General features: G+C 43.1%; 1 protein-coding gene across 1 annotated transcript in view; it reads left to right on the top strand.

Moving 5' to 3' along the window:
* The first annotated feature begins 2,457 nt into the window (after positions 1 to 2,457).
* The window catches only part of Sycp2l (synaptonemal complex protein 2 like), a 53,589-nt gene continuing 37,692 nt past the window's right edge, over positions 2,458 to 18,354 (top strand). The window contains exons 1-9 of the mRNA XM_028763100.1: positions 2,458 to 2,466; positions 5,429 to 5,566; positions 5,653 to 5,772; positions 6,911 to 7,015; positions 7,458 to 7,482; positions 10,989 to 11,074; positions 11,181 to 11,269; positions 14,918 to 14,952; positions 16,104 to 16,246. Of these exons, the coding sequence (XP_028618933.1) occupies positions 2,458 to 2,466; positions 5,429 to 5,566; positions 5,653 to 5,772; positions 6,911 to 7,015; positions 7,458 to 7,482; positions 10,989 to 11,074; positions 11,181 to 11,269; positions 14,918 to 14,952; positions 16,104 to 16,246 (750 nt within the window). The remainder of the gene's footprint in view (positions 2,467 to 5,428; positions 5,567 to 5,652; positions 5,773 to 6,910; positions 7,016 to 7,457; positions 7,483 to 10,988; positions 11,075 to 11,180; positions 11,270 to 14,917; positions 14,953 to 16,103; positions 16,247 to 18,354) is intronic.

Below are 18,354 nucleotides of genomic sequence, written 5' to 3'. Positions count from 1 at the left end.
AGAGAGAGAGAGAGAGAGAGAGAGAGAGAGAGAGAGAGAGAGAGAGAGAGGCGGCTGTGGGTGCCCTGTCATTGGCTGAGGTGCTGAAATGCATCCATCTGAACAGAAGCATCTTTAAGCAGGTTTGTACAGACACACTGGCATCTCTCCTCTGCTGGGCTACCTCTCCTGCACCTGAAACTCCAGCTGCCAGCAGGCTTCTCTACTTAGCAGAAGCCTGGAACAGTCGGGAGCAAGTAGGACAGTTTCATTTATCAACCTCTCTGTTGGTTCTCCAGAAGGTTTAGGTTGAGGCTCTGGAAGCAAAGGTTTCCAGCAGTCTCCCCAGAGCTAGTTCCAGTTCGAGGTGGGAAAATTGATGGAGATTGGAGAGCCAGCAGCAGGCACGAGCCGGCTTAGTGGGTAGGAACATTCAATGAACAAGTCTAAAGATCTCAGTCAAAGCCCTCAAAAAACAGAGGGAACAGATTCCAGGACATTGGTGTTGTAACCTCCACCACACAAACAGAAAATGTAATTTGTGTGTTAAATGCCGATTAATTTGTTTGGGAAGGGAGAGGAAACAACTCAATCAACACACTCAACCAGGGTGCTGGTGCAAGCCTGTGACCCCCTAATTGGGAGGACGATAGAGGAAGATCAAAGCCAGGCCATAACAAGCTACTCCAGAACAAAACAAAACAAAGCAACAAGATGGTTTTTAGTTTGTGAAGAATTAAAACATACGTTTCAGGTTGCCTTATAATTGAGTGTAGAATATGTTAGTAAAAGAAGTTAATCAAAGTGAAAATACAAGCGAGTTATGATGTATTAATTTCTGTCTTGTTGCTTTTAATAACTTCTGAAGGTTGGACTGCATTGCCACTATAGGATTTGGGGGTATATAATTTTTCCCAAATTCTGAAAATGATATCCCCTTGATAATATTTTTGAAAAAATTAATTAATTTATTTAAAAATAATTATTTAAAATAATTAAGATATTAATTATTAAAATATTTTATTCTCCAAAGTGGGATGTGTCTACGTTGGATTCTGATCACCATTTTTTAGAGGCTATGCCCTTCCCTGCGTCACTATTTGCTGACTTAAGAGACTCTGCATTCACGTCTGTCATAGTCTTGATCACTATTTAATATGCAAGAATCTGTTACCTTGAGGAGGGAGCAAGCCTCCGAATTCGCAAGGCTCAAGCTAAAATAGGTAAATGAATTACGGTGCATCACTATCACATTTTCTAGGAGCTGATGTATTCAGTACTGTTGAGACAAACTTGCAAGTTCTGGCTTACTAACAGGGATTGATTGCAGTTAAACCTAATATGCTTCGTGTTCATGTAGGCAAATGTCTTCTGTAAGCATCGCAGCATAAAATACAGTCTCTGTTTGGGGATATTTGGATGAAGGGGGAATTTATTTGGGGGGGAGGCTGGGGCGTGAATACACACGTGCTACAGTGCTATGTGCAAGTCAGTTCTCTCCCTCTACCATCTGGATCCTGGGGCTCAAGCTCAGGTCCCCAGGCTTTATGGCAGGCTGAGCCGCCTCTCCAATGTTGTTTGCTTACAATGAAATCCATAATACAACTTATTTTTTTGTGGGGTTCACATATTTGATCTCTCTACAAGCATGCACACAGACACACGAACACAACTAGGTTAAATGAAGTATTTGGAAACCAAGCTTTTTTTTTTTTTAAATCCTTCTCTTAGGAGTCTGTAATCACAGCACCACAGGAGGCTGAGGCAAGAGTTCAGCCGAGGCTACATAGTGAAATTTAGGAAAATAAATATGACCCTTTTCCTTCTGACTAAGGTACTATTTAAGTCTTTATTTTATGGTAGCGGGTTGTATTAGGAATTCCGTGTCCAAGGACCACACCTCCTTCTGAATTTGAATTCCCCTTCCCAGGGCGATTTTGTTTGGCCACGAGCAGCAGGGACCCTGGCCAGATGGCTCACTCTTACTAAGCTTTCTGGGCTACAGAGTGAGTTTCATGTGAGTGCAGAATGAGACCCTGATACCAAACCACACCTAAACTACCATACTTAAGTGATTCGGGCTAGGAACTTGGTCGGTTTCTGGAGAGGAGTAAACTTCACTGGCTTCAGCCACAAGGGTGCGAGCTCAGAACAGCTCGGTTCCTGAAGGTGTGCTAGCTGGTGTGCCCTCCTCTGCAGGTGTGCGTGCCCGGGCAGGCAGGCGGCCTGATCTTGCCGTTCACCCGCTTTGCTTTCTAGAATCTCAAACACCGGAATCCAGTAGAGTTCAGGACCAGGTGCATCCAACTGGAGTTCTTGGAGAAAACTGAAATCCAAGAGTCACCTGCGACTCAGATCCTCGCTTTGATCTCAGCGAGTGTCTCCGACCAGCGGACCAGCGGAGGTGGAAGCTGAGCAGTTTGGAGTTTGGAGCGCATGGGCTGTGGACAAACGAAGTGGGTCCCTTGAAGTCTGGGGATGTCAACGGTAAGGGACATCTGGAGAGAAGCCGGGGCTTCCTTCCAGGGTCATGGGGTGGAGGGAGCACTTTCTTCAGTGACACTCGGCCTAGGCTGCCCGCCTCCCTCCCTGCCAGGGGTTGCAGACATATCCTTGGGGTAGCTTCAACCTTTTAGGTTTGCATGGGGTTGGCTGGCAGCTTTCAGGGTGATGAGGGACAGAACTGGGATCCTCTGCTCAAAACATCCCCTGGGAGGGAAATAGAGTTCTGCAGCTCTTTTTGAGAGAACCATGGACAGTTTTTCCAGACTCGCTCCTTTATCCGTTTTCCCGGACCCAGCCAGCGGCAGAAAAAGGACAGTCTTGGAGACAGATGGGGTTTTAGTTACTCCTGAACACCTGCTTTTCAGCTCCCAGTTACTTGCCATTGGCTAGCTTACTGTTGAAAAACATAAGCCAAGATGGAACAAGTCTTCTATTTCTCCTATTTATACGATGAGAGAAAAATATTGTGAAATACACCAACATTAGGAACTTTGATTCATTTCCTAGAAACAGGACCGTTAACCTAAAGTCGATTTTTTGTTTTGCCTTGTGTCAGACAGGGTCTCATTTGCCTAGGTCAGTGTAGATTCTGCATGTAGCTGGGGATAATTTTGAACTCTTGATGGACTTCTCAAGCTCTGGGATTCCAGGCGGTACCCACCACAGCCCGCTGACTTAAAAAGAGCCACTTAGCAGAGATTTATTTTGTGAACACTGTACTTTTCCATGAAATTGTCCCGGGGCAAATGAAGAGATTGGGTGCTATGTGTAAACGCAGAACCAGGCAAGGCCCCTTGATGAAGTGTACCCACTCACTACACGTTTGGAACCCCCCTTTATGGAGTGTGGATGTTTGTACCTTGAAATTTCACTGTATGAGCCTTAATGTTAAACTTTATGTCACAAATATGAGGGCCCTCTGACTCTAATTTCAAACTACCACTTGCAATATAAATTTTGGATATGGGTTTGAATTCAAACATGGATTTTATTAACACAATGTCCCTTCCTATTTTAAAACTCTCTCTCTCTAGAGTTTATTTTGTCCTAACATTCATTCATGTGCTTTCTCTGCTGCTTGTGAGATAGTATTTTGTTTACACAGACCATGTCAAAGAAAGTAACGTTTTTTGGGGGGGTTATTTGTTTTTAAACACTTTTATATGCTCAAGTGTAGCACTCTTCAACAGTTGATGGCAGAGGGAGGGTCTCAGGGGTGGGGAGGACTAAGTTTTCTTTAATGGGAGTTTGACCTTGCTCCAGTGAGTATACAGGCAACACAAACCTGACTTGGTAGGTTTGCTTGTTTGTCTTCTGGGGAGGGCAAAAGGGTGGGAGGGTGTGGGCCTGGAAGTAATGAGGAAAGTGAGTGTGACTGGGATGCATTGTATGCAATTCCCAAATAATTAATAAGAATATTGCGTTGGGAAAAATACTATCTGATTTAAACCTAGGATTAAGAATATACACAAACAGGAAAAGAAAAGCTGTCCAAGAGAGCAGCATAAACTTTTCTATTTTTAGAATTTGAAATGTCTTTTCAACCTTTATTTTTAAAAGAACATCTTTTTATTGCACACAGAAGCAGGAAAATCCTCTGCAGTCCGTTACAGAAGATGCTGGAACAGGCAAGGCCCACAGTGCTTTCGGGGTAATGATAGTTTATTTTCTATTCTATGTGTTACAGTTGGGGGTTCTAGGTGGCTCCTCCATGCCGTTCTTCCTTAAGCCCAGAGCAGAGAAATCTTGGCTTTCTCCATTGTGATTCCCTTATTACAACCATGTCTGTTCAACTCCAACTAGTCCTTCAGAAGCCTACTGTAAATTATCCAATGTCTAGTATTTTTCTTCAGGTAGAAGTAGCTGGGGCTGAATAAAACATACTCAACACCTATCTTCAGGGAACTTAGGACCAGCAGGGAGCCAAACAACAGGTGCCCAGCCCTAATAGAGTAGGGTTGTCAACAACAGGTGCCCAGCCCTAATAGGGTAGGGTTGTCAAGCAGAATCATTGTAGGGGTCGTGAAGCACCTGGCCTGCAGCATTGAAAGTGGTCCTGGAGGCCCCACCTGTAAGTTGGTATTCAACCCACTTCTGGGGGGAGTCAGTTTAACTGAAGGGGCAATGGTGAGGATCATGATTCTAGACCTGACTGTGAGAGGACTAGAGGTGAGGAAGATTTTGCCCTGTTTTAGATAATTACCCTTTATTTTCTTTCCTCTGTTGCTCTTCGACCCAGTGGGTGAGACTAGGCTTAAATAGTTGTGGTTTCGACTGGGCTGTGCTCCTGGGTGCTTGCTCAGCTTACCCATAACTGTAGTCTTCTGCAAGTCCATGGTTGTCAAACTAACCCAGGATCAATGGGGAGTCCGAACTCGTATGAAATCCCAAGGAGACGCAGCCGCCACAGGAGACTCACCAACCCCTCGCCTAGAGCTTTTGTCTGACACCAGTGAAAGCTCCCACACCTTGATGAGTGATTGTCAATAGACATATTTCGCTATTTGTGTAGTCCCCACATGTAGTCCTTTTGTCTAAAGCTAATGAAAAATCTTTTTTTTTTGAGTGATTGTCAATGGATATATTTTGCAGTTCAAGACCAAGGTCTTTATTGTATTTTTGCTCTATTTCACTCTGATTTTAATTATTTGCATAGGTGATGTCAGCACAAAGGGTCTTTCCCATGTTAGATGAGTGTTTTCCCACTGGACTGCCTTCCCAGCTACAAAGTTACATTTGTTCATTTCTTTGATAGTGCCAGGCCTTGAACCCAGGTCCTTGCCTATGCTAAGTGAGAGCTCTACTACTGAGCTACCTTCCCAGCTCTCATAGATTTTTTTTGTTGTTGGTGGTGGTGTTGTTGAGTACTCCGTTAGTTTGAAGTGTTGCTATAAAACAAATATGCTTTGAAGAATTAGTAATCCACAAACGATTGCCTTTCTAGCTTCAGTCTCTTATTAATGATGCATTTCATGGCAAAGGATTTCACATGATAGAAGAATATCTTCAGCAGAAAAAGAGCCAAGTGCCTCAGAAATATAACCATCTTCTTCTACACCATCTTGACAGATTGATAAAAGGGGCAAGTGGACTTTTTGTTTGGAGATTAAAAACACCAATGTAGGTACACTGGACAGAGCTTTGAAATCGGTGTGTTCTGATGCCCAGGAGCTGGAGAGAAACGATTTTCAGAATTGTTCCCTGCTGCTGAGATGTATCCAGAGATTCTTCAGGGATGACCCAGACCAAGAGGAGCCTTTGCTTATTCAGCAGGGACTGATCCCAAAGATAAGTGTGCTTTACAGTTGGGGGGCTTTTGGCAGCTCAGATAAGCAGTGTGTGTGAGGAGCTGAGGGTGCTGCTCACTGGTGAAACACCTGCCTAAGGTGCAGGAGCCCCCATGTTGGGGAAAGGGAAAGGGATAAAATAAAAAACTAGTATGATGGGACCTGGGGTGTATATGTGTGCGCATGCTTTTTATTTAACACTTGGAGGCAGAGGGAGGCAGATCTCTGAGTTTGAGGCCAGCCTGGTCTACAGAGCGAGTTCCTGGCTAGTCAGTGCTACACAGCGAAACCCTGTCTCCAAGAAACAAAACAAAAAGCTTAGTACTAATTTAATTGGATAGTTTATTTTTTCTTCCTTTTAAATCAAATTTGAAAACAAACAAACAAACAAACCCAGGAGTTCATACTTGTTACTTCTGTCTCATAAATTTCTGTTGGGCAGAGCTCGCTCACTATTTCTAAAGTTCTGGAGGACTGAACCTAGACTTTCTATATGCTTGGTAGATGCCCTGATATTGAGCCACACCCTCAGCCCCCAGGCAGAGCGTTTGGAAGATATATGGAACTATATGGTTGTGTAATAACCAACCCCTGTTCTTTGCAGGCTTCTGTGGTGATGGCATTTTCCTGGAGGGGAGGGAACAGGGGCTGCTGTAGGCTGAGTTGATCTCAAACTTGCTGTGAGGGTGACCTTAAACTTCTGCCCTCCCAGCCTGTAGCTCTTGAGTGCTAGGCATAAAGCCTGGGGCTTTCTGCATGATGCAACTAAGTTACCTCCCAAGCCCTACGTTTATTCTTTTAAATTGTGTGTGTGTGTGTGTGTGTGTGTGTGTGTGTGTGTGTAGGTACCTGTGACATCCAGAGGTGCCAGATTCCCTGGAACTAGAGTTTGTAGGAGGTTGTGAGATGTGAACTATGGTTGATGAGAACCAAATTCTGGTCCTCTACAGGAGCAGTTGTTCTCTTCTGAGCCATCTGTCCAACCCTCTTTTATCTTTCTCTGTCTGTGCCAGGGGCCTTACTATATAGTCTCAGGCTGGTTTCAAAGTCATAGCAGTGGGAAATGATCTTGTCAGTCTTGTGGAGTGGGTAGTACCCACTCAGACCCGTGTGGTTTCATCAGTGTTTCTTCTGTGCACATGGTTTCCTGGTTTGAAACAATGACAGGATTTCTGATCACCAAAGTGTGGGCCTCGGAGGCACTGCTGACTAAAGCCTTGGAAGACTTCCTAGACACTGTACTGGTAAGGATGGACGTGCTTCAAGGGACAACATCGCCACCGATGGGCAGGAATCTAAGTGATTCATAAAGCCTCCTTCTGTTTTATGTTTGGATATTTTTTAAAAAGTCTTTTTAGAAGTTGGCTTTTTATAAGATGTGAATTTAAAAAGGCTGTCACATTTTATGATTAAGTCATTGTCTAAAAGATTGACATTAATGTATGCAACCAATGACACAGGAAACTGAGAAGTGATTTATTTTATATATTCAAATACATTATTTGGCAGTAGGGAATACGCTCATTTTAATGAAGTAACTGTGATTCTAACAGGCTTTTTTTTTCTGATGAATTTTTTTTTTTTGTCTCTTGAGTTCTGTTTCTGTCAGTTAGCATTCATGCATTAGCGTCAGAACATGTGATGCTTCAAAATGACAAGTTGTGCTTTTTTCTTTCCTTTTATTAGATCATTTCCAGGCACAGCAGGAAAGGTAAGTGTCTGATCAGCTACCAATTGCACATTTTCTGTCAAGAGAATAGTTTGGCACAAATGGTTTGCATGACAGGCAAGGGTGAAGTTTTAACCCATCTGAATTTATCCACCACGTTATGTAGGTTTACTGTGGTGTTGAAAGGCATTTTGTTGTAAGGACTGCCTAAGTTTTCTGCAATATATTTTGCTTAGTGGCTCTCGTTACTGCTGTCGTTGACTTTCCTGAAGCCACTTTGCCTCCAAAGCAGCAGGAGTTTAGCTCTCTGGGTTGGATTCTGCCTAGGTTCATGTGCTAGAGGCCTGGTCCTGCTGTCAGTCTCGCATAAAGTAGTTAGTTAGGTCCTTGTTGACATCTCTATACAGAGGTTAATCAGGTGAGGGACTGGACTAGTTCCCATGAGAATGGGAACTACTCAGTTGTAATTACTTATCACAAAGAGAGTTTGGCTGCTGCCTTTTGCTTTTGAGCATTCTGTGTCCCATGTGACCTCTTCCACACGAAGTTCCTCATGTTGTGACATGATCCACCGTGAGTTTCTCTCCAGAAGTCACAGATGCTGCTGCTGTGCTTCCAAGCTTCTAAAACCATGAGCGAACTCATCCTCTCTTCTTTAAGTGGACCCAGCTTCAAGTATCTGGTTATAGCAACAGAGGGTTAAACCAAAGCCACACACCAGCAAAACTTTAGCTATTATTGGTTTAACTTAAATTGGCTACCTTGGAGTCAATCAATTTAGCTATTGATTTACTTTGGAGCCAATGAAGTTAACTTTGTCTCTCCAGAGTATACACAAGGTAAAATTCTGAAAAGTTTTGTTCCATTCAGTTCAAGTCTAAAGGGTAGTTTGATATTTTAAGTTATTTTATCCTGGAAGCAAAAATGTTTGAGCATCCCCAACACACATGGCTGTCACAATAGGAGAATGTCCTTTCCCTAGGGTGCTGTTCTCAGCTGTAAGAAACTGTTAATGAGCTGATGTCACATTCCACAATGGATTATGTAATTGGTGAAATGGCACCAAGAGCTTTGCTGTGCATGGTGTCTGCGTCATACTTAGGGGAAAAGTCTTTTATATCGGTTAGCTTTCTTGTTAGTAGGACAAAATGCCTGAATTAAATAACTTTAAAAAAGCATTTATCTAGGCTCATAATTTGAGTTGCTTGGTCTATAAATCTGGGTGGGACATCATGGCGGCTGGGAGTATGTGGTGGGTGGGTATCACTGGTGGGTAGCAGAGCAAAGTGATGTGAAGAAGAGGCCAGGTTCAAACCCAGCCCCTCGATCGAACCAGTGAGCTACTTCCTTTAATGGTGTTCTGCCTTCCTCTGCTTCCTAATAGGCCTCTCACATTTGGAGCTCATCAGTGTATTAGACCAGTCATTAGGCCAAAGCCCTCACGATCTAACTATGCCTACAGGTCTCACCCCCGTGGCCTCGTCTAACCTAGTTTCCCACAGGCCCTGTCTCAGATATCACATCGGAGTGAATACTTTTTCTTTAGTGAGAAGTATCTTCATTGTTCTGGTGACTCAGCCCCAATTTTGGTTGTAACTTTTGTAAGATGATTGTGAGTTTTTCCTTTTCTTCGTTGTAGCTGTGACAGAATGCCTGAGAGAGTCAATGTAAAGGGAGGAGGAGAGTTTATTTTGGCCTGTGGCTTTAGGACTTTCTGTGTTCAGCTGACCCCACTGTTTAGGCCGGAGGCAAAGCAGGATATTAGAGGCATGTGGTCTAGAGGCTGTGGAAGTGGCCAGGAAGGAGGGAGAACAAGGGACTGGGGACCATATACCCTGAAAAGAACACCCATCAGTCGCTTGTTTTCTCCAACCAGAGCTGTCTGTCTGTCTCTGTCCATTCCTTGCCCTGCTATCTGTCTCTCTGACTCTGTCTGTCTCTCTGAGTGTTTGTGTGTAGTCGCTGTCTTCAGACACACCAGAAGAGGGCATCAGATCCCATTACAGATGGTTGTGAGCCACCATGTGGTTGCTGGGAATTGAACTCAGTCCGTTCTCTTAACCACTGAGCCATATCTCCAGCCCACCCAGGTGCTCTTAAATAGCCTACTGAACTATGACCTCACTAGAGAGGTTAGTGTAGCCACGAGGACAGCACCCTTATGATCACTTACGTACCACTGCCACCAGGTGGCAACCTTTGGGAATATTTTATGTCCAAGCCATAGTGCTGGTCTTGACTCCTTTCTTCTCAGTGCTAGGAAGTGGGGCGCAGTGCTAATACAGTCTGAGGGCTGCCTCACCGTCCCTTCCTTGCCTTCTCACCTCTCTCCTATCTTTCCAGGGCTTTTCATGTATCAGCCCCCGTCAGTTTCAAATATCTACAATGGCTTTAAGTTTTATTTTCTCTTTCGTTTTTTGCTTATGTCTAGTTTCATTTCTGCCTGGTGCATTCTCCTGAAAGTCTTTGCTTGGTTTCTCTCAAAATTTATCTCACGTTTTGTGTTGTTAGTTCCAGGACAATTGAACCAACTGCTTTCTACTTTTTGACAAAGTGTTTAGACACACTTTACAGAAGTTACTCTTCTGTCATCCCAGCTCCCTTCTTCTGTGTCATAGGGACATACTCTGTCACTTCCTCTAGCTCCTCTCAAAATGAACACATGATGTGTGGTATTCGCTAGCCCTCAAGAGTCTTGCTGGCTAGCCGGGCTTTGCTAGAACCTTGAAGTCTACTCTGGTGGATGCCAGGTCCAGCTGAGTTTCTGTTTCTCTCGGGCTATCTAGCCATGGCTAGCATGGCTTGTTTGAATGAAGACAACACTTTTATATTTCTGTTTGGCTTCTTACAATTGTATGAGTCATACTGGGGTAAAAAGTATATACTTTGTGATAAATAACTTGCACATTGAGATGATCTGAACCTATCAAAATTATACTCTGACCCTGGCATTTACCTTTTCATGGGGTTCACCACTGTTTCCACATGCTACCTTAATATATAAGTTCATGACTGTAACTGTAAGGTGGCTCTTTTAGTTATGTATGAAATGGTATCTCACAATCATGTTTCCTTTTTCTCATGTATATAGATAGCTGTGGAAGTTTCTGTGCTATACGAATGAAGATCAACTTATTTGAAAGTTTCTGCTTCCCTGCCATAGCATTTTATTTGTATATTATGCATAATATTTGTATGATTACATAATACAGGTTCACGTAAACCATGTTAACAGCACAGCCATGTGCCTGCACTTAGAACATTGTTCATTGTGGACAAAGAACGGCTTCCTTCAGGCCAGCAGTAACAGTGAAGTAACCCACACTTTGCTCAGGCTGCTGCTATGGTCCTTTGTGTGGACATTGATGAAAGCAAATGTCTTGTAGTCTGGGGCTGCTGTGACTTGAAGCTGGCTGTAACCTGTTCTTTGCCTATACTGTCATTCCTTCACTGAATACTGTTCCCAGCATGCACTTTTTCTTGCTACACAGGAGTCAATTCTGGCTCTTTCCAGTATCCATTTGATGCTTTTACAATTGTGCTTTCAGGGACAATCCAGATGTTGGATTCCTTCATACTTTGTTTAGGATTCCTGGTGGCAGATGTCTCCGTGAAGCCTTCCATTCAGCAGGAGGTGAGTTGAAACTAACTGGTTAACAGTTGCTCTGGAAAATTCAGAAGCTGCGCATGGGTTCTCATTTTGTTTCTTTGTCATGAATCCTCGGTCCAATCCTGAGCAGGCTCTGAGGACTTTGAACTGCATTTTGAATGCTGCGCCCCGGCAAGAGAGAAGAAAGCTCTCTTCAGCAGAAGGCGTGTGCTGTCTTATGTAAGTGAACTCACACTTAGGTGATGGTGTAAGCCCCAAGTCTGTGCAATTCTTTGTTCTCTACCCTTCCCCTCTGCCTACTTCATTCCTTCCTTCAGTGTGGTCTTTCGAGTTCACTGAATGTCTGGCTGAGAAGGACTGAAGACTGAAGGACAGACTTTGCCTGGCTCTGCTCTTGGCAGTGTGGGGCAGGAAGTGTTTCTTTTGTTTGTTTGTTTTCATTTGCATTGAATTTTGAGTCAAAATGCTCTCTCAGCTAACTGAATATGTAAACATGAATTACAATGTTGATTTATGGAAGTATGTCTCATGTGCATGTGCGCGCACACACACACACACCCCCTTAGTGGTCCAGCTGTGCCAACATAGACCTTAAAATGTTACATCTAAACACTCGGAGAGAAGGTTTTACACAGAGCTTGGAATGTGACATTTGAAGATAGGGTTTTAACACAAGATTAAGTGAATTGCAAACAAGTTCCTGTTTTGAAATTTGGACTTAAAAAAAAAAAAAAACATGCCTGTGAGGATGGCTAGCCAGCAAGGAGAACATCTTGGTGACAGTGACTATTCCTGTGACATGGCACGAGGAGAGTACCATCTGCAGAACCTAGAAGTACTGCTTGCTGAGCAGGGCCTTGCTGTGATTCACTGTGCTAGCCAATGAATGGTGTGACTTTGATTGAGTTATTCATTAAAAAAGAAATCTTGTCTCCACTGGTAAAAATCACTACTCTTAAGAGACTGTGGCCCTTCAGTTGTTGACCCATCCTGCATTTCAGTGATAGAGCCAATCTGGTCCTGTGGTATAATCCTGCTGATGTATCTCTATATTCTCACTGCAACTATTTTATTGGGTATTTCTCCTTTCATCATGACAAATTGTTTTGCTGGCTGTCTATTATCTTATGTTGGCTGTTATCATCCTTTAGGACTTTCGATGTGTTGCTCTTCTGAATCTTAGTTTACAGTGAGAAACAAGATGTTAATCTGATGGGTTTCTTTGATGTGTGACTTGCAGGATTTTTCCTCTTGCAGTTTTTTTTTTATACTCGTTCTTTGTTATGTATACTTAGTGTTTTTACTATGATGTGACAGGGGGATTTTCTCTTCTGGTCTTGTCTACTTGTGCAGTGTGCTATTCGTATCTGCATGAGTGTGTCTTCTCTTAGTTTGGGGAAGTTTTCTTTTATGTTCTTAGTGACGATCTGGTCTATGCCATTGATGTGGGATCCTTCTCTTTCATCGATGCCTATAATTTGAAAGTTTGCTTTATTTCATGGCTTTATTTCATTGTTGTTTTAGAAAACAAAATCTCAAATGTTCAGTTTTACCATGAAGACTCAGGAGCCAGATCCTGGGGCTGGGAAAACACCCAGCTGACTTTCTTCCTCAGCCGATGTCCCAGAAGGAAAAAGTTTCTTCTCCTTCGCACTGTATTCAACGCCCATTCTATTCAAAGTCCCTCCTTCCTCTCTCCTGGGTCCCTATCAACTGGCTGCTTGCTCTGCCTCTTGACCTATCACTGACTTTATTTAGCTCTTGTTTACAGAAAGCTCTACAGGTGTGTGATAGGGCTGAGTCATACAACAAAATGTTTCCAGTTCACAGTCTTGGGGTTCACCTTGTGCTCAGGATCCTGCAGCACCTCGTTTCCTGCGTGCCCCTTTCCCGTGTTTATAAAGCTCATGTTCCTTGCTTGTTTGGTCTAGAGTTTCTGTTTTCTCTTTAAGACCCAATGTTCTGTCATCTGCCTGATTCGTTCTACTTGGGAAGTTTCCCTCCGAGTTTTCTACTTGGGTTTTTGTTTGTTTCTTTTTCCAATTCCATCTGTATTTCAGCCTGAGTGCTCTTCAGTGTTTCTCTCTCCTGACTGAATTTTGTTCTGAAGTCTCTGTTGTCTTCATCTCCATCAGCCTCCCGTTTGTTTTCTTGGGCATTGCTTAGGTGTTTACTCTCCTTAAACGTCTTCTCTCTGATCTCATCGAGCAGTTTCTCTGTGTTGTCTTTAAACTCCTTGACTTCTCTGAGGAGATTTGGTTTTTTGTTTGTTTGTTTTGTTTTTTAATTTCTGTGTTCTGGATTTCATCTAGGCATTTCTCATTGGCAAGGTTTTCTAGGCTTTGGAGAGAAGATGCTGGCTTGGTCGTTCATATTGTTGGTATTCCTGTGATGAGATCTGGGCACGTGGGATTCCTTTGACAGGTCTGAGTTGATTATGGATGGGGCAGGGGTAGGACTGAGTCAGGTTGGAAGCGGCTTGTGCCAAGCCCAGGGTAGGGCGGGATAGAAGTCTGAGTGGAAAAGTTGGCTATGGCATGGAAAAGCCCTGCAGTTTGATGGACTGGTAGCGAGGCTACTAGCCCAAGCTGAGAGCTCTTCTGTAAGGAAGGCAGGCGAGGCCAGACTAGGTTGGTGGGTTGTGGGACCTAGGCTAACCCCAGTAGATAGTGGGAAAGGCATGGATGAGGAGGTCAGGGCTATTCACCAAGTTTGACCCTGGAAGGGGACATGGGAAGTATGGGTATGGACATGGTTGATGGAGGCAGGGAGAAGGGTCCTGTGTGGGTGGATGTCGGTAGGTCCCAGTGTGAGCATAGAGCTAGCTGCACAGCAGGAGGCGTCAGTGGGGCTGAGAATGTGGGACCCCATGGAAGCTTAGAGGTTGGCTGCCATGGGACCCTAACTAGATATGATGAGTTTCACGAAAAGTATGGGGTAGGCCTTGGAGGAGGACGTGGATGTCTGGCATTTTCAACATGGCTTCTGTAGCTAGAACTCGGGCACTCATGCTTGTGAGCTATGCTGTTGACTGCTTAAGCTTTCTCCCCAATCCACAAGACTTCTTTATTCTTTAAAAGGAGAGATTTTTTTTTTTGCCAAATGTGGTGATGTACCCCTGCCATCCCAATCACTCAGGCAGAGACAAGTTAAGGCCAGTTTGGTCTTCAGTAGTGAAATGGTCTAAAACAGTAAGGCATATGGATGTAGCTAAACGAGCCTCCTGGCCCTCAGTACCCCTCTCCCATCTCCCACCAGCCAAATGATCAAATGGACCCCCATGTTTTAGGAAGCTAAACTCACTTCATGAAAGGGAAGGTAGAACCTCAAAACATACAGTAATTTCTAGCTTTTTAAAAAATGCTTATCAAGCCAGCCAGTGGTGCACATACCTTTAATCCCCACACTAGAGGCAGAGGCAAGCAGATCTCTGAGTTCAAGGCCAACCGGGTCTACAGAATGAGTTCTCCTGTCTTGAAAAACAATCAAACAAAAATTCACATGGGGCTCTATGGTTAAGAGTACTGGCTGTTCTTTTAGAGGACTTGGGTTCAATTCCCGCCATCCACATGGTGATTCACAGTGCCTGTAACTCCATTTCAAGGTATCTTGAATCCTCACATAGACATACACACAGGAAAACACCAGTGCACATAAAATTAAACTGTTTTTAAAAAAATTTAAAAAAATGCATATTGGTCATTAATTGTAAACTTAAAGAAAATTTCCATTGAAAGGCATTAACATTGTGGAAATTCTGATACTGATTTCAAAAATACATCCCTTTGGCTTTAAACTTATTAATTTGATAAGGGTTTATCTCTTGCTGTTCATCTCAGTAAAACATAATTTATGTAAATGTTTCAGGAAAGAATTGGCAAGGACGATCTTGACCGTGGGCGGTAAGAAGTATTTAGAATTTTAAATGCGTAGAATACTGGGCTCTAGGAGATATGTATGAGGATGTTGGAGGCATGTGGAATAAATTATGTTCTGTTTGAAGTTAGGAAATTACAATTTTGTTTTCTTTTACTTCCGAGAGGTTCTGGCCTGCTGAAAATCATAATAGCTGACAGACACCTCCTGGCCAGTTTTGTCACGTTTTAATATATTATTATTATACGTGCCTCATCTAAAATTCTTTCAAGTATAAAAGACATCAGAGTCGTGAATAAAGCCCTCTATGCCTATGTCCGTACTTCCTGTTTTTGACTTGGATATCTTTTTATTCCCAAACACAATCGCTATATTTTAATCTGCATAATAATTACATGACTATTTTATAGATTTTAAAACATTCTGTGACTACGACCTTGGCAGTCCATCTGATTCCACCCCTCTTTTTGCCTTTACAGTCATGTGAGGTTGGGCTGTGACTGTAGAGAGCTTGCTTAACATGTACAAAACCCTGGGTTTTAGCCCTGATTCCCCTAAACCTAGTGTGGGGATGTGTGTCCATACTCTCAGCACTTGGGAGATGGAGGGAGGAGAACCAGAAGTTCATGGTTATCCTTGGCTATAGAGTGAATCTGAGTCCATCCTGAGCTACCATAAGACCCTGCTTTTTAAATAGAATTACTTTACATTTGAGCATAAACTGTAACTGCAGTAAAATATCATAACTTTAATGAGATTTTATTTTCATCATCAAAATATTTTAAGGCTATTTGATCTGATTTGATATTTTAATGTCCCTTAAATATAAAATCTAAAAATACATGTTACATTTATATTATACATATATTTTTTTCACAGTACTGACTAGGGACTGAGCTCAGCATCTTGTAGGTAGTAGACAAACATTCTACTAACTGAACAATATTCCCAACTCTCGGAAATAGTATTTAAAGATGTTATCTATGAAATCCATTTGGATCCCCCCTCCCCCAGCCATCCTTATGTAGGCTTTGGATGGTCATAATGGCTCTGAACATGTCTTGCTACATTTCACCAAGGGGTTTAGCTCTAGACCAAATGCTGACTTTAAAATACCTTGTTTTCTATTGCTCTGCGGCCAAAATTCACCTAGGTCTTCTGTGTTTTGAACCTCTAGACTATAGCCAGCAGGTTGCTCTCTCTGAGGCACTGTGTCGAGTGTCTGTTGGAACGCAAAGGAATGAACTTGCCGTTCAGTGGTTTGATGATGCCGCCCTGGCTGAAGCTTTCAAAGAAATTAAGAACCAGGAATTTGAGACGGTGAGAATTCTGGTCATCTGCTTGGTCAACATTTACTGAGGATCCTTTTAGACTTTCCTGGGTTTTCGGCCCAGGAGAGGATTTAATTTTCTTAAAGAAGAAAAAAATTTTTTTCATCACATATGTTAGTTATATGTAAGAAGGAATATATGCATGAATGCAGATCTGTTGGGTGTGCTGCACTCCCGGGATGTGGAGTTACCGCTGTGAGCTGCCTGCCATAGGTGTGGGACCCACACTAGGATTATCTGCAAAAGCAGTGTGTGTCCTAACTGATGAGCCTCCTCTCCAGCCCCTTGCTCCAGCCCCTCGCTGCTTAAAATATGGCCAGATTGCAATCCTTAACATTCTGTTTACCCTCGTCAGTGAAACAATTTGAAGGTGCATAAGCAAAATACTTGGACACATGAGGAGATACATATAGGGCTCTTCAGAGGGAATCAGTCCAGGAGGAAAACTGAACTTGAGGGCTTCAGGCAAGGGAAACATTGAGGAGCAGGTAGAGATGCTGAATGGCTCCTGAAGAGCAGGGATACAATTGAAAAATAAAAAGAATTAGAGTCATGAAGAGGGACTCTGTGACCATGGCAGACGGCTGGCGTTGGTAATTGCACTAGAGCAATGAGACCATAGGGTGACTGTGGTGTGTGTGTCATCCGGCCGATGCAGTGTGAAGGTGCACAGATTTTTTTTTTTTTTCAATAAGCTTACTATGATTGTTCTCAAAGAGCACAAAAATAGCTCTTGGCTTTGTTGTGAATCTGCCTTCCTCCTACAATTGGTAATGCATTTCCTTTATTCTTTTCCAAATACCTTTAAATCAGCGTTAGAGTCTCAGGAAAAGGTGAAATTCATATCGAATGCTCATTTTAATGAAGACTTCTAATCAACACTGTTATGTAATCAGGATTATCACGTGATTTACAATGTACTAAATTTGAACCTTTATATTGTGTGTCTTAGACTCCAGGTCTGCCATTATGTTTTAAGTGGAAAGGTCATGGTTCCAGGGACTTTTTGGTTTTGAGCTTTATCTCAAGTTAGAGTCCAACCTGCCTGACTTAGGTGGTGTTTGCATAAACTTAGATAAGGTCACAAACTGGTGAAATCTTACTATTTCATCTGCAAAGTGGGAATAAATCCTACCTTAAAGTGAGGAGTTTAAGTCGGTTGCTATGACAAAACATGATGAACAAAAGCAGCGTGGGCAGGAAAGGGAGGGATTACTTGGCTTTTATATTCTGAATTACAACCCATTGATGGGAGCCGAGGCAGGAACTCAAACTAGGCAGGAACCTGGAGGCAGAAGCTGATGCAGAGGCCGTGGAGGGGTGCTGCTTGCTGGCTTGCTCCTCCTGGCTTACTCAGCTGATCTTACAGTACCTAGCATCACCCTAAATGGGCTGGGTCTTCCCACATCAATAACTAATTAAGAAAATGCCCTACATGCTTGGCCTACAAAAACCATAGGGGGCATGTGGGAAGATAAATATGGAGCTTCCTAAGAGGGAAGAGAGCCAGGGGACAAATTGTGAGTTTGATGGTTTTTATGAAGCTAACTTTCCCAATTGAGGTTCCCTCATCTAAGATGACTCCAGCTTGTGTCAACTTTACATAAAACTAGCTAGCACAAGGAGAGAGAATGAGAGGGAGAGCGAGAGACCAGAGTGCCTGGGATGTCATGGGCAACCAGACACTCCTCATCTCTCTCTACAGATGATGAGAATAAAGAAATTACCTCATTTCCAAAATCGTCACTCCAACTACCTCCCAGTCCACCAGCTTCTCTATTGAATTGATTTTAGATTAAAGTCTTATGTCTGTCATGCCTATTGAGGGCCAAAAACAGATTTGAAGTGTGAGAAATGTTTGATGACAACAGCCAGTCCTTGGAAACAAAAATATGATGACAACTCTGGACCCGTGTGTCTCTTTGTCCTTAGGATGTCAGGGCAACACAGTCACTGCTGTGACAGCTGAGGTAGTCCTCGCTCGTGGAGTAAATGGCATGGATGACCTAAAAAGGAAGAGGAATGAGGGAATATGTCCACATGCACTCACCCCAAAGTTTATTGGTTGTATGGCTTGTGCTAGGCAGGTGTCAGGGA

The sequence above is a fragment of the Grammomys surdaster genome, unplaced genomic scaffold (assembly GCF_004785775.1).
Source record: "Grammomys surdaster isolate TR1022 unplaced genomic scaffold, NIH_TR_1.0 137, whole genome shotgun sequence".
Classification (NCBI taxonomy): domain Eukaryota; kingdom Metazoa; phylum Chordata; class Mammalia; order Rodentia; family Muridae; genus Grammomys; species Grammomys surdaster.
Note: the sequence above shows the minus strand (reverse complement) of the source record. Positions and strands in the feature narration are given on the sequence as shown.